The sequence below is a fragment of the Musa acuminata genome, chromosome BXJ1-8 (genome assembly GCF_036884655.1).
Source record: "Musa acuminata AAA Group cultivar baxijiao chromosome BXJ1-8, Cavendish_Baxijiao_AAA, whole genome shotgun sequence".
NCBI lineage: Eukaryota > Viridiplantae > Streptophyta > Magnoliopsida > Zingiberales > Musaceae > Musa > Musa acuminata.
In genome coordinates this window covers 1,068,877-1,084,154 of record NC_088334.1, presented here as the reverse complement: position 1 = coordinate 1,084,154, position 15,278 = coordinate 1,068,877, and the positions used below count along the sequence as shown (strand labels likewise).

Below are 15,278 nucleotides of genomic sequence, written 5' to 3'. Positions count from 1 at the left end.
CTCTAGACGATGATATATTCACAGGAGCGCCGGTTCTTCGGGTTTATTCGCTGGATTAGATCGGTCCAACGCGTGGGCCGTCGGTTTCGATCGGGCCCGACGGGGTTGTAAATTAGCGTAAAGACTCCTGGCCGACCGATGCAGCTGCTTCCGCTTGACCGGAAACAACAGCGGGACCCACATGAGGCTCTTTAATTCCCAGGCGGGTGAGATATAGGGTACATGGTGAACCGGTAGCGAAAGCAGTTTGCTCGGAAGACATCACGCTTCAAAATACTTGTGTTTCCCGGAGCATTGTTCCCTCGACCGCTGCTCGCTGAGTCGTCGTCTTCTCCTAGTTCCTGCTCCGAGAGGGGCGGCGCCGCTGCACCGCGACTGGTAAATCGCTTCCTTGTCTCTCCCCTCTCTCTCGTAGAACCTCTACTGATGTTCCATACTATTTTCGATCTCGGAACTTTATTGGTGGAAAGAGCCCCTTTTCAGGTGCAAATCTATGGTTGTATAAACCCTTCATCGATACGCTTCTGTTACAATCTTCGCTTTTCTTCCTACACGGACCGATTCTTTTACGTTCTATGTTGACGGTTGGAATGCGGTAGAATATGAGGATTGGCGATGAACCCTTTCGTTGCGGCTGCTTCAATGTTGGTGTTGTAGGTTTTCAAGGAGGTTCTCATGTTATATAGTTGTACACTTTTGTTTTTGTAGATAGAGGTGCTTGGGGCATTGAGTTCACCGTTGCGTTTTGTTTTTGTAGATAGATACAATTTTGTTTTGTTAGCTGAATGTTGTTGTCTACCATGCATAGGACTTGATGAATTAGAGTTTCTTAAGAGGTCATGTGAAGGCTTTGAGATTGTATCTGTTGGACTTGCGTTATCTCCTTTAATGGCTCTTTTAAGCACTATTTTCTAGAAAAATAGTTAGCACATAACAATTATAACAAGGTTGCTATGAGTGCAGGGCGGTGGAGAATCGCAAGGCTTTCTGCACACGAGAGACTTGAAAATGTAAGCTGTGGTCCTTTGTGATCTTCTGATGCAGCTGATGAAAACTAAGCTAGTCTTTTTTTTTTGTCTTCACATGATAGGTCATATTTATAATTTTGAAATCTGAGTAAAATTCAGCAAGTCAAATATTCTTATGTTTTATATGTTTATTAAAATTCATTTTGGTCCTTTGATGCTGATATATTTGTCATCAGCACAACACATGCTTATACCCTGTTGTCGTTGCTTTCTTTCCTATTATTTGTCTTGCATATGTTAAGCTATCTGCTAATTATCTTACAAATATTGCAGGGATGATAAAAGTAATATGCTCAGAGTGCTTATTGCAACTGATTGTCATCTAGGTTATTTGGAGAAAGATGAAATACGCAGGTTTGATTCGTTTCAGGCATTTGAGGAGATTTGCTCAATAGCTGAGCAAAACAAGGTTTTTAACTTTGTCTTGTTACCACCTTTGTGTTGAAAGTTGCTATTTTTGCTGAAATATGATACTCTTTTAGTGTTATACTATTTGTTTACATGTACACATAATGAAATTGTCTACTTTATGCTGCTATTTTTGTACTCCTGAGTGGTACATTTAATGGCAGGTCACTATGGTTGCTTAGACCATTTCTCTCTTCCTGTGAAAGTTGAAACTTGAAGTTCATTTTCTTGTTACCATTATCATTCTTCTTATAACTGCAGGTTGCTTCTCTTCTAGATAGACAACATAGCATGAAATTTTGCCACTGCTTTATTAGAGTAGTGACTTTGACTAATCTGATTTGACTACAGGTAGATTTCATTCTTCTTGGAGGTGATCTGTTTCATGAGAATAAGCCTTCAAGGTCAACTTTAGTAAAGACTATTGAAACTTTAAGGAGATACTGTCTCAATGATTGGCCAGTGCAGTTCCAAGTTGTTAGTGACCAGACAGTGAACTTCCAGAATGTGTATGATGCCTATTTGTCTCTTTCTTATTTTGTCAAATTAATAGTGTCAACATGTAAAATGTTAGTTGTCATTCAAGGAAGGTTTGTGAGAAATCTATTAGTTCAAGATATTGTTATAAAAAGGAGTTTTCTAGATGTGCATCATGCCTTAAATTTTGCTTTTATATTAGAAAGGAGGGAAGGAATCATATAGATCCACAAAAAATTGCATTCGATCTATAGAGTTGAAGGGAACAAAATGAACAATGCTAGTAACTTCACGTGAACCAGTTTTTCCTGCATGGCATATGTTTTGCACATCATCATCAACTCGATGATACTTATAAATGTGATGTATAATTTGGATAAGAATCAAGTTATTTTCTCATTATACTTGTAAACTTAAGCTTTTGTTATGTGTACTTGCAGATTTGGCCATGTCAACTATGAGGATCCTCATTTCAATGTCGGGTTACCGGTTTTCACTATCCATGGCAATCATGATGATCCTGCTGGAGTGGTACAGTGTGAAGCCTTATGTCTATCTCAAATCTTGTTCAAATAATGTGTCTATTTTATCATGATTACATGAAGTACAGGGTCATGATCCATTTAATTGTGTTCAAAGAATGAGTTATAAGATAACACTAAATGAGTTCCAATTTAATTAAAAGAAAACAAATGTTAAAAGTTCCAATTTTATGTTATAGTGTTTCCATACATAACCTTTAGATCTCCATCTAGAAAAGCTGCGAAAGTGCATATAATCTCATAGCAAGATAGTGAAGGTACCAAAAAGCTTTTATTTCAAATCGCAAAGCTGCTTCCAGGTCAATCATCTTTGGATCACATGCATTCTTAGGTGTTTAAATTTTTCTGAAATCTTTTTGCAACATGTTATAAGATGTATGATAAAGAAGTTCAATATGATAAACATTTATGCTATTCTTTGTATATGGTTGAATCATTCATCTCGGAGAGCACAAGTGGCTTGTAATTTGCAACTATTACAAGGTTTATAATTTGTTTATTGAGTTCCTCATTAATTAGTTGATATCAAATATAGAATTAACACCTCTTGTTAAGAAAAGTAGAACTGTTGGTGTTTTGTAATCAGAGCTGTGCTGTGCCATTAAAGAAAATTTATGGTTATCTTGTTTGAGACTCATCTTTCCAGCATTGTCATCTGTCTGGTTCATAGTTGCATCAAACACTATGTAATGTTCTGTTCATTTTCTTGAACTTGTACTGTTTAGTTTATACATGGGTGGATGACCAAGATGATGTATGATAGAGAACCTCAAGTAATCAAGTTAGCTTTAGTTGCTAGATTTTATCCAAGCTCCTAAGCTCATTGCATGTGATGGTATCCTTTTTAGGATTTTTTGGAAAAAAATATTATCGAGCATAGGTTTCTTATTTAGTTTTTTATATGTGACGTTCACTTTTTATTCTAAAGAAGTCCTTCCTTTTGATGTTTGATGGCTACATTGTTTCAAAATTTGCTTTGTATTTAACAAAATAACACATTATTTATCATCCATAATCCTGTACAGGATAACCTTTCTGCCATTGATATCCTCTCTGCAAGCAATCTTGTGAACTATTTTGGTAAAATGGTCCTTGGGGGCTCTGGTGTTGGTCAAATAACACTCCATCCTATACTTATTAGGAAGGTGAGTACTTTTAGTTTTGAGGCTGGGTGTTGATGACAATTTAATAATTTATAATATTTCAGGGAACAACTTCAGTAGCCTTATACGGCCTTGGAAATATTCGTGATGAACGGCTCAATAGAATGTTTCAGGTACTCTTGCTGCAACTTATATGTTGTCTATCTTAAATATTGTAGAGGAATACTGTTCTACCTCTGATGTTATTTATTCATGTACAGACACCACATGCAGTACAATGGATAAGGCCAGGACACCAAGAAGCATGCCCTGTGTCAAATTGGTTTAATATCCTGGTTCTTCATCAGAATAGGTTATACATTTCTCTGAATTATTATGTAAAATGTTTGATACTTTCTTCTTGGATATCACTTAGTGATTACACCATGGTTGATTGTCCTGTTTTGTCTCCATAGAATCAAAACAAATCCCAAGAATGCAATAAACGAACACTTCTTACCTCGTTTCTTAGACTTTGTTGTGTGGGGCCATGAACATGAATGCCTTGTTGATCCGCAGGTATTAAAGTATGTATGCTTCATCCTTGGATTTTGCTTTATAGAGGCTATTCCTGAATCTAGTTAATTACACAGGAAGTACCAGGGATGGGCTTCCATATTACTCAGCCAGGTTCTTCAGTTGCGACATCATTGATTGATGGGGAAGCAAAGCCTAAGCATGTACTTATGTTGGAGATTAAGGTGGTGCTGTTGAAGATTTTTGTGTTGTCTTTATTTATCTTCTTCATTTGTGTAGCCATTGTGACATTGATTATGCCTATATTTTTCTGCATATAGGGCAGTCAGTACAGACCTACAAAAATACCTTTAAAGTCAGTCAGGCCTTTTGAGTATGCTGAGGTAAGGTGCTCGATTATTGCAAATCATGTGTTTAAGACATCCATTTCTCTAAATATTCTCATCAACATTTTAGGTTGTCCTAAAAGACGAAGCTGACATTGATCCCAATGATCAAGCATCCGTTCTTGAACATCTGGACAAAGTGGTAGGGAGAAATTATCTTGTTTCTGAAACAAAGTTGCATCAGATTAAATTTTATTTAAGTTGAAACATTTGGTAACCACTTTTTTTCATGCTTGTTCTCCTAATCTCAGCAAGCTTTCAATTTCTTAGGTGAGAAATTTGATTGACAAAAGTAGCAAAAGAGCAGTAAGTAGATCACAGCTCAAACTACCCTTGGTGAGAATAAAGGTAGAATTGATTAATATTTTTGTTCTTTTTCTTTGTAATATATTAACTCATTACTGTTTGTCTTTAATACACCTGAAATATCTGCTATAAATCTCTTCTTTAATGCCTTGGAAATTCACCTAAAACATGTTCACTAGGGTATCTGGCTGGCCTGAGATAATTTGGGTTGTTGCACCATTAATACCCTCTCTCTCTCCACCCTCTGTATGTGAATGTTTGTTGTTGGCTTGTGAGAACACATACATTTCTGCCTCTTTAATAATTTTCCATTTTTAAAATGTGGACAATATTCTATTTTGATTTTTTATAGTTGTCTTGGCCTTTCTATGAAAATAAAGTGTGTAAGTTCATCTTATAGGTTGATTACTCTGGGTTTTCAACGATTAACCCTCAGAGATTTGGCCAGAAATATGTAGGGAAGGTATGTTCAGTGTCCAAATTGAGTGACTACACCAATATTAATGAGTAATCTTTATATGCTAATGCTTAACTTTTTCCTACATATAGGTTGCTAATCCACAAGACATTCTCATTTTTTCCAAAGCTGCAAAGAAACGCCAATCTGTTGAAGGTACTAATTTTATTGTACTCCATACTAATATTTGATTGTATTGCATGTACAGTGTTTTTGGTTTTAGTGCTTCATTATTATAATTTCGTTATCATTGAATTATCCTTTTATATTTAGATGAAAATGGCATGGTGTCTACTGAATAACTGGATAAACAAGAGGAATCTGAACCTTAACAAAAGCTATTCAGAGTTAAAATGTTAAAGAAGTACATGTCTGTGGGCTCAATTGTATATGAACTTGAGCGGTGAGATAACTATATGGACAAATACCATTTGAAAAATATATTTGGGATTAAATGTCTCAGTAAACTTTAAGTATCTTCTAGCTTGTTACAGTCTAAACATGAACACTTAAAGGTAAAATTTAACCCAGACAATAGATTTCCTTTTTTTTGTAGTATTACGTAGTTTTAAGTGGAACTTCAAATGGATCTTGATTCGGAGCTTTCTCGGCATGATTGAAAATTTTGAACTAAGAAATTGGTGTAAGAAAATGACAACATAGGAAATCATGAAAGCTTAGAATTGAGACATCTGAACACAATACATTCTTTAGATTCATTTTGCAAATGGTGGGATCTGTTAGTGCTGGATCTACCAAGTCTTTCTTCACTTTGTTTGGAAGTTACATGCACAGTTGGAGAAATCCAATTCATAACTTACTTGGGTTTATTGTAGGGACTTCTAGCTTCATCATAATGGTGCTCCAGGTGCTATTCTATTGAGTTCGTTGATTGCTATGCCTATCTGAACTTCACCATAACAACATTCTTATACATGGTTCATATTTATGTTCTTCTAAGTTGCTATGGAATTTTCTGTATGCTCCAACTTAAAAAAGGAGACCCATTTTTGCTCGATTGACATTTCAAACTATAAGTGCTTAATTTTTTTTGTACTTAGTAACTATAATATTTTTTCTTCAAGTCCATATTTCCTGTCCATTTTGTCTATTATAAGTTTCCTTACGCATTACGCAGATCATTGATTTTCCTAAAATACTAGCAGCAGCTTTCTTCTTTTCTTGAATACTGTTTGTTTTTCTGCAGTGGCAATTTTTTTGTTGAAATTGAACAGCTACCATGAGATCCTTGTCTGTTTCCATCATTTTCTGAACAACGATATTGTCTTGAGTTAATATCTCTCATTTTATTGTAGAAAAGATCGATGCGTCCGAAAAACTTCGTCCAGAAGAACTAAATCAACAAAACATTGAGGCTCTAGTTGCTGAAAGTAACTTGGTATTTTTATTGGAACTTTCCAATTCTTGTGTTGTTGACTTCAATTACTGGTATCTTATAACAATTGCACAATTTTGTTTCACAAATGGATGTGTAGTTGTTTGTTTAATTCCTAAATTTTTAAAAGCCACTTCTATTCAGGTTTTACCTTTATCCTCGTGAGCCTTAGCCATGACACTTATCTTTTGATTTATTATATGAAAATTTTGTGTGGAAATTTCAAGTTATTCTATGTGAAGCTATGTTGCTTTAACTGAAGTACGGAGCATCTAGTGCCGCTATGACTCTTAGTATATGAGATGACTGTTGCACTAATCTATGATATAATGATATGTAAAAGGTTCTAGATACAAGGAATGGGTAGGTATACAGCTTAAATAATTTGGATGTGCATTCTTCAATGTCCAAAGATATAACTGAAAGTATTACTATTAATTTTAAATGTCATAATTATGAGAACTATTTTGTTTAAAACACTTATAAGTAGTTGCAGATCTATCTGAGCTAACCACTTCCTTATAAGTTTAAATAGGACTCCTTTTACTATTTCATTTTCTCTTTTTATCTCTTATCTTTTCATTTTGCTCTTAGAATAAGGTTAGAGGATTAAGTCCACTACTTTCTTCTCTCTCTTTCTTTTATACATACACCCATTCACTTAGTGACAAAAGCTACGGAGAGCATCCTTACTTCCTCTTTATCATTTTCGGTATCAGCAGCCATTAGAGTTTGTTTGATACCTTGCATCTATGCTTTAACATGGGTATGGTGGGTGTTCTCAAATTCCAAGCATCAATATTTTGAAGGACCGTACAAATATAGAAGGGCAAGCCTTGATACCATGATGAGCTTTTTTCTTTTTTACTTGGGTGACTTGAGTTTTGAGTTATGGAAGCAACCTCTTCGCTTGTAGGATTGAGATTGTGTACATCGACCTCTGCAGACCGATATACTGATAAGAGTTGTGCATTGGCCTGGCTTTTTTTCTTTTTCTACTTGTAAATGCACAAGCATTGGTATATACCTTATAACAAATGTAAATAACAACATAGACAATTTAATGCCGGATTTAGTCAATATAATCTTACTGAGGATTGACATTCATCCGAACAGGATCATACTGACTAGAGTTCAGTGGTTTGGGCATGAAAGGATATGTGGACTGCCTCTTTTCAGGTGGTTCGGTTCATTTTTTTTCCTTTAAAAATGGCAGCAGCACAGTTTTTATTAAAAGCAGATTGCAGATCTTTGGGCTTGCGATCTGCTCTCAGTCATGGCGCCAAGCCCCATCATGGCCTTTGGTGCCTTCTCCCTTTGGCTGTCCGTCACCCAACTGTTTGTGCCAGACTGCTTGCTTGCTGCTAAACTGTCTGGCACCATCGGCCTTCCTGTTCTCCTGTTACTTTCCTTCTTCCATCTCCATGGCGCCTCTTCCTCCTCTTCCCCACTCTGCACCTCCCCCCTTCTTGGTACCATGGTATGTGGCAGGCTGGTGTGGTTCCTGAAATGCCAATACTTGGTCTTACCTTTGCAATCAAAGATGTTTCCATAACTCTAGCCCTGGTCATCCAGGTTACAAAGAAGCCATCATAACAAATGTGAATGATGTTAAAAAAACTCAGTTATTATTCTGGTATTATCAGCAAATTAGAATACTACATTTGTAATTTTTACTATTTCATGCTTCGATTTGTGATATTTTATTTCAATTACCCAAACAAAAAGAAGCTGCAGGGTTTAAATTGTTTGGGGTTGGCTACATGGTTCTTTTCCCTATATTGAGCTTTTCTAAACACAAGATCACTAATTATTTTCTTAAGGATCAAAAAAGTAAAGTTATACATGATATGTTAGTCTGGTGCATCTTTTTATGGTTTCACTAGGGCTATTGAAAACTTGGAACTTCCAAAACTAAAACTTTTTATATGATTGTATTACTGTTGGCAACATTGCATTTGTACTTAACATTTCAGTTTGTGTTCAACCATTTATCAGTCTCTACTTATGGGATTGAAATGTAGGATATATATAGATCAAGGTTCATCGTACCAAGCTGTACCACTCGGTATAGGTGCTACATATTGGTCCAATAGGGAACCGGTACATGGACCGCCCTCTACCAGGTGGTACTCATTACATGACCCCGTATCAAGCGATACGAAGGTCTGTACTAGTCAATAACGGTCGAAATCTGATTGTTACCGATCAATGGCTCAGATTTTTCTATTTCAAACGATCAATTTGATCGTTTGAACCATAAGAAAGAGTTTTTAAACCCTTTCGTCCATCATAGTCATCCACCAAACGTGCAAAGGCAAAAGCAAAGGGGAAGGCAGTAGCATCATCCGCACTATTGGAAAGAATCGAGTCGGGCGATGAGACACCTTCTCAATTGTATTTAACAACCCGCTCGATCCAGAGACATGGCAGCGACATGGATGGTAGTGCCTCGAACGACAATGACGACGACGTTGATGGTCTTGTCTACACAATTTGATGGTGGTGCATGGACTGAGGAGTAGTATTTTACACATGCCACCCAAGATTCAAATTATGGAGTTCAATGAGGTACTAGTCAAGTTTATACACGAAAGGGGAAAGGGAAGACAATGGATGATTTTGAGCAGATGTGATAGAGTCTACACGATGTAGACATTGAGTGAAGCTTATCGTATTCACAGTTGTCATATTATGGAGAATCTTACAACCAATAGCAGTACGATGATAATTGGTCATACTTCTCCGAGCAGCAATATATCTTATGACATGGAGTAGCATATGAGTGATGGAAGTAGAAGTTCTGACATGTTACATGCTTCGCATCAAAACATACCACAATCAATCTTTCCTTAGGAGGCGTTTCAGACATATGTGGTTCACAACGATCAGACTACGACTATCACCACATCGATGCACTAATGACATACGGTATATCAATATACTATATCGTGGAATCATTTTCAGGATTAGGTTCGACAAACATATCAAATTGATATACAGATACATAGGATCGAGGTTCTCGATCCACCGCTCGTGGAGTCCCATCGTTCATTTTGGTGGTAAATTCGGGTATATCCATCGATTGATTATTTGATTCATTTGAATTTTAAAGTTTAAGTTGTTTAAAAAATAATTTAATAATTTAAATTATTTCTTTATAGATAATTCAATATTAACAGAATGAAGGTCCGAAATGTACCACAAAGTTACTTCACAAAGCTCGAAAAAGATGTGCCATTATTCTTTCCTAATTTAGATTATTTTACTAAAATTATACTAAATTTATATTTATTTCCAACTTAAAAGCTCTTATCTAACTTTTTTCTATTTTTAGAAAATTTTGGAGCTATTTTTGGTAATTTTACCATACTATCGGTACGCACAGGCATATCGACATATGGCACATTGGTATGCCTCGGTACGTACCATATCGATGGTTGGTTGGTATATCAGTACCTAGTAAGGCAAACCTTGATATAGATATTTCTCTTTGTAATGATTTCTTAACTTTGTCAATTAGGACTTTCACTTAATATTGAGAAAACTTTCTCGAAATCTAGTAGGTAGGTTAGCTTCTAGATATTTTTAATTATGGAACAACCTGCGTTGAGAGATTTTCTTGCATTTTGTTATTGGTGTTATGTAAGGAAAAGGTACCTTTTTCATATTAGTAGTTGCAGCTTGGGAAAGGTGGTCCAGGTTCAATGTAAACCAAGGTTTGTCATACTGTAGCATATCGTTCTATACGGGTGATACGTATCGATTCGACAGTGGATCGGTATGGGTGGTATATCGGTACACTCCCATATACCATGTGTTGGTATGCTCGGTATAGCTCGGTGATATCGTATCAATTGTTGGTTGGTACACCGATACGGACCGATAAGATGAACCATGATGTAAACCCCTAACAATTCGATGTTGTGGCTTAACCAAACCAAATACAAGTTGGTGTCTGGTCAAGATTCTCAACCCTCAACAAGCCTCATGTCCGAGTTACAGCCTGTACCTTACATGATCTTTTGTAATATTAGATGTTGCTCTATATTTTTATATATGATTTAGTTCTGTCAGCTTGTCAATAGGGTCCCACATGGATTCATATGCTTGCTTTTGTACATAACCAACATGCTTTCCTTAATACTGTTCAGAAAAGCTGATTCATATGCTTGTTTGTTGGAAAAAGAAAATGAATGTGGACATTGTTATCTCAATATCTGATCCATATAATTATTTACAAACTTGGGTTCTACATTAGATTATGAAGTTTAATTTTTTGCAATGAACAAATTTTAACCTTGACCAAGGTAGTTAAAGAATGGAATGTAGAGCAAAAGAATATGATTCCTAATAGTAAGAGAAGAAATATACTGTGATAGCCTGAATCAGAAGGGCCTACGGGCAATAACAGCAACCTGACTTTTGCCTTAGAAGAAAGGACTTCTTGACTTGAAAATTGCATTAAGATCATATGATGAAATTTGAAATGTTATTAAGCTGCAAATAGAAAGCTGAGAAAACCTGTGGTTTGTCCTATTCTATGTCGTAGCATAAGAATCTAGAGCGATCTCATACCTCATTTGTACCCTCAAAATTTTACTTGATAGTCCAATGAGTTAGACAAAGACTGTTCAAGACCTACCTGGTTTTCTTTTTGTAAGAGTTGGCTCCCTCCTACTGCTATCTCAATGAATAATTGAGTGGTAATTTATATAAATCCAACTTCTTTTTAATTACTCAATTGAAAAAAAAATGAATGGTGGTTCCCTCCTACAGTCATTTCTTCAGATCTGATTTGATTGAGATCTTTCCTCTTGATGTAAGTATTAATCTTGTTAATGGGTATTTTGGCCCCTCCGAGGGACCATGGCAGTAGAAGTAGCCAAGTTTGTATAGTACCTAAAATGTGTGGGATATTGAATATGCATCACAAAATGATTATTTGCTTATCTTATTTCAAAATAAATTCGAAACCATATCTACTTTGTGGCATTGGTATTTTGAATTCTGCTCCTAAAAGATGACAAGGTAAATTTTTTCCTTTTGTTTTCTTAAATTGTTTTGGAAGTCCAACAATTTGCATTTGAACTCCTGGTTACCTTGTTTGTTATAGTAGATGACTATGGCCATTGATCCAATGACGTTTGTTTGTGAATGCAACTGCTTGTGCAGAAAATGGAGATACTTCCAGTTAATGATTTGGATATTGCATTGCACGACTTTGTAAGCAAGGATGACAAGATGGCTTTTTACTCTTGCTTGCAGAATAATCTCGAGGAAACACGAGTAATCTTTTTTGCTTCTATTTTGAAAGATAACACTGGAATTGTGCATTCTTCAATTGCTATAGCTTGGATAAGTGTTACTAATTCCATTGATCTGGGTCTGTACAGAACAAACTGGTTGCTGAAGCAGATACTTTAAAAATTGAAGAAGAGAACCTTATTGTCAAAGTGGGCGAGTGCATGCAGGCATGTGCATTATGTTATTAATCATGTTCACCGGATGGCCAAATGATCAGTAAAGATAGATGTTATTGCCTAGTAAATGTCTGTTCTACAGGAACGAGTAAAGGAAAGGTCACTGCGTTCCAAGGAAAGCGTGCGAACAACAACAGGCTCTCAGAACATTCAGGTTGCATAGCATGAACCAATCCAGACATTTAATAAAGTTAAATACACGAACAATCTGTTTCTTGTATATGATTTCAAATGTTGGTATATCCAGGGCACCAGAAATGAGAATGCAACTGGCCCTACTTTTAGTGATGAAGAGGATACCAGGCAGATGCTCTCCATTTCAAAGTCTGCCCAACGAAGAGGTGGGGCTTCCAGGAGAGGCAGGGGCAGGGGTTCTAGCAGTCTAAAGCAGATGACTCTAGATGGAACTATGAGAACCCGCCATTCTGAGAGGTTGTACTGTTTCAATCAGCATTCTCTGTGCCATGTGGTTGTCAGATGATATATTTATGTTAAAACTTTGAATTTTTCTGTTCTACTTCAGTCATTTTGTGTTATGTGCCTTGAATTTTTCTGTTCTGCTTCAGTCATTTTTGCTACGCACCATACATTAAATCCTATATTCTATACATGTCTTCCGTGACTGTATTTTGTTTCATCTATTCCGACACATGATTAATTTTCCATTTTCTGTTCTTGTAGATCAACATCAGGCTCTGCATCTGTTGCAACTAGAAGTATTGTGGATGAAGGAATTGACTCTCCATCAAGTGAAGAAAGAGAGCGGGACGAACTACATGATCTTGTTGAGAATTCTGTGCGTTCTGTTTTTGTTTCCCTTTCTTTGTCTATACTTTTCGAATATCAATTTATGCTTCTAACTTTAATTCAATTCTTTTCCTTATCTGAAGGAACCTGAAGAAATTAAGAAAGAGAAAGGCCGGAAAAGAGCTGCACCTCGAGGAAGAGGTAGAGGTAGAGGTTCCACATCATCTGCAAAGAGGGGACGGAAATCAGATTTTACTTCTATCCAGAGCATGCTTATGAACAAGGATGGTGACGATGACGATGACGATGAGGATGATATCTCAACTAGACTGAAGAAAGTTCAGCCTCAGGTATGTACTTTGATATCAGATCGTCTTCTATTCTGCAAATTAGGCAAGCCTGTTGATTGATTGAGAAAAACAAGTTACCAGACCACATCATGCGTACCCTGGAACATTAATTCTTTTTGCATTATACGCATTGTCTCATAGGACTTTTGAAATGGCACTTCTAAATTTTGATTATGTCGTGCCATTATCTTGGTTTTAAGATCAATAAGATTTTGTGGATGTACATCATCTAAGTCCGGTCTCCTTGAAAATTTACCCAATATCACCTCTCAGTGGTATATAAACGAATCAAACCCTGAAAAAATGAAACAAAAACACATTCTGATTAATTGTACAAGTTATTTAAACCTGCAAGACCATAATGTACCACGAGAACTCAGTTTGGCAGTTCCACAAGTTTGGCCACATATATTTCGATGCTTGCAGAATATGCTTACATAGTCCTCCTGTTTCTTGTATGTTGCAGGTAACCAGAAACTATGGTGCTATTAGGAAGAGATGATGTGATTGAGGTCATTTTGATGCAGATGCATCTAAAGAATTGTCTCGTTATCACAGATTTGTGCTATTTCCCTTCTCTAATATTCACCTTCGCCTAGCTTTCGTCTCGGAGACTTGTGTGGATATTCTGGGATTCGACACGAGAATCATTTAACCCTTTTGTTCTTTGGGAATGTGTTTTGTGGTGCGTCCTTGCATAGAGTATCTTGTTTGTTTATTTACGTAAATGTTTTTTTTATCATATATTTGGATCCTGTCAATCTTTGATAAGAATCTGATGGAAGTCTTTGAGAACATGAGGATGTTAAAAAGATTTTCGAATCTTATCTTCATTTCGGTTGTCTTCATTTATTGAAAGCATCTGCGTAGGGTGTGTGGTGGCTGGCCGACGACCAACGCCATATCCTTTAGGGCCCTCGGCTATAGAATAAGGAGAATTATAAGGCTAATGAATTTATGTTGACTCTTAGATTTTGATGATAAAATTAATTGATGAATTTATTATTTAATCCATAAGAAAAGTGATATAGGACTAATTATGATTATGAAAAGATAAAATAATTAAAGTAAAATAATCAAACATTGGGTCTGAGTCAAAGATCGAGTATTGAGTCAGAAGTATCAAACGTTGCATCAAGATCGGATGTTGTAAGAATCAACATGTCGATAGATCGAGCGATACATCGAAAGTTCGGATGATGCATTAGAAGTTTGTCGGGAGTTTGGATGAACAAACGATATATTAGACAACTAAGATTGATTGTATTGTAATTGTTTAAGCTTTAATTATCGTAGTTTGGTTTTAATTTGAGTTAGTTGTGGGAGTAATCGTACTAACTCAAATAGGAGCCAATTGGGCCTTAATTAGGATTGAATTGGGCCTATTGTTTGACCTATTTAGTGATTTGGAGCCACGTTAAGTGATAGCACCACTGGAATCGCTTGAGGCTCGACCTCCCAGAATTTGTCTGGGCGGTGGTATTGTCCAGACTAGATAATGATACCGTCGACAATTAATGCTGTCAGGCGATGGTATCACCATAGCTCAATCTCCGAGGCTTTGTCAAGTGATCGTACCGCTCAGATTGGCGGTAGTATCACCAGTTATCAAGGGAGTAAGCAATGATATCGTCGGTTGTTAGGGGAGCAGGCGGTGGTACCATCGATACTTCAGAAATTTGGGATAAGACATTTTTGACTCTATTTTTGAAGTCATTTGGAGCCTATAAATACTCTATATTTTTCTGCTTGACAAAATATGAAAAGTGAACAAGTGATATAAGAAAATACTGTTATAATCTTTTGAGAGTTCTCCTCTTATTCTAAGTTTAGATTTCTGTTTAAAGGAGTGAGTGACTTGTAAAAGTTTTTTCATGAACGAAAAGGACAAAGAGTTGTAAAAGAGTAATTAGTCTTCACCCATTGAAAGAAGACCGTTAGTGAATACCAGTAACCTCGACAGAGAAGGAATCAGGAGTTGACGTAAGTCACAACGACTAAACCACTATACATCCGATATGTTCTCTTATTTATTATTTATCTTTATTATTTACTAATTTTGTTGCTTACTCCACCTTC

At 36.3% G+C, this 15,278-nt stretch overlaps 1 protein-coding gene across 2 annotated transcripts; it reads left to right on the top strand.

Annotated features, from left to right (window-relative positions):
• The first annotated feature begins 95 nt into the window (after nt 1-95).
• On the top strand, nt 96-13,996 carry LOC135680503 (double-strand break repair protein MRE11-like). Of its 2 annotated transcripts, none has more exons than XM_065194459.1 (24): nt 96-378; nt 484-644; nt 964-1,010; nt 1,302-1,437; nt 1,788-1,945; nt 2,354-2,444; nt 3,481-3,600; nt 3,663-3,731; nt 3,819-3,910; nt 4,014-4,116; nt 4,191-4,298; nt 4,395-4,457; nt 4,531-4,602; nt 4,731-4,796; nt 5,167-5,229; nt 5,316-5,379; nt 6,540-6,622; nt 11,795-11,908; nt 12,016-12,093; nt 12,185-12,256; nt 12,350-12,534; nt 12,784-12,898; nt 12,993-13,199; nt 13,666-13,996. In XM_065194459.1, the coding sequence occupies exons 2-24, from the start codon at nt 603-605 to the stop codon at nt 13,699-13,701; spliced, it is 2,184 nt and encodes a 727-aa protein (XP_065050531.1). In that variant the 5' UTR covers nt 96-378; nt 484-602; the 3' UTR covers nt 13,702-13,996. The 2 variants fall into 2 exon arrangements, with proteins under 2 accessions (XP_065050531.1, XP_065050530.1); XM_065194458.1 differs by having other exon boundaries at nt 101-378; nt 4,731-4,808.
• The last annotated feature ends 1,282 nt before the right edge of the window (nt 13,997-15,278 follow it).

Coding starts and splice junctions, on each gene's coding strand:
- LOC135680503 (XM_065194458.1), top strand. CDS start 603: ATGAGGATTGGCGATGAACCCTTTCGTTGCGGCTGCTTCAAT. Junction 1,011..1,301: donor CACACGAGAGACTTGAAAAT/GTAAGCTGTGGT, acceptor CAAATATTGCAG/GGATGATAAAAGTAATATGC. Junction 3,601..3,662: donor ATCCTATACTTATTAGGAAG/GTGAGTACTTTT, acceptor ATAATATTTCAG/GGAACAACTTCAGTAGCCTT.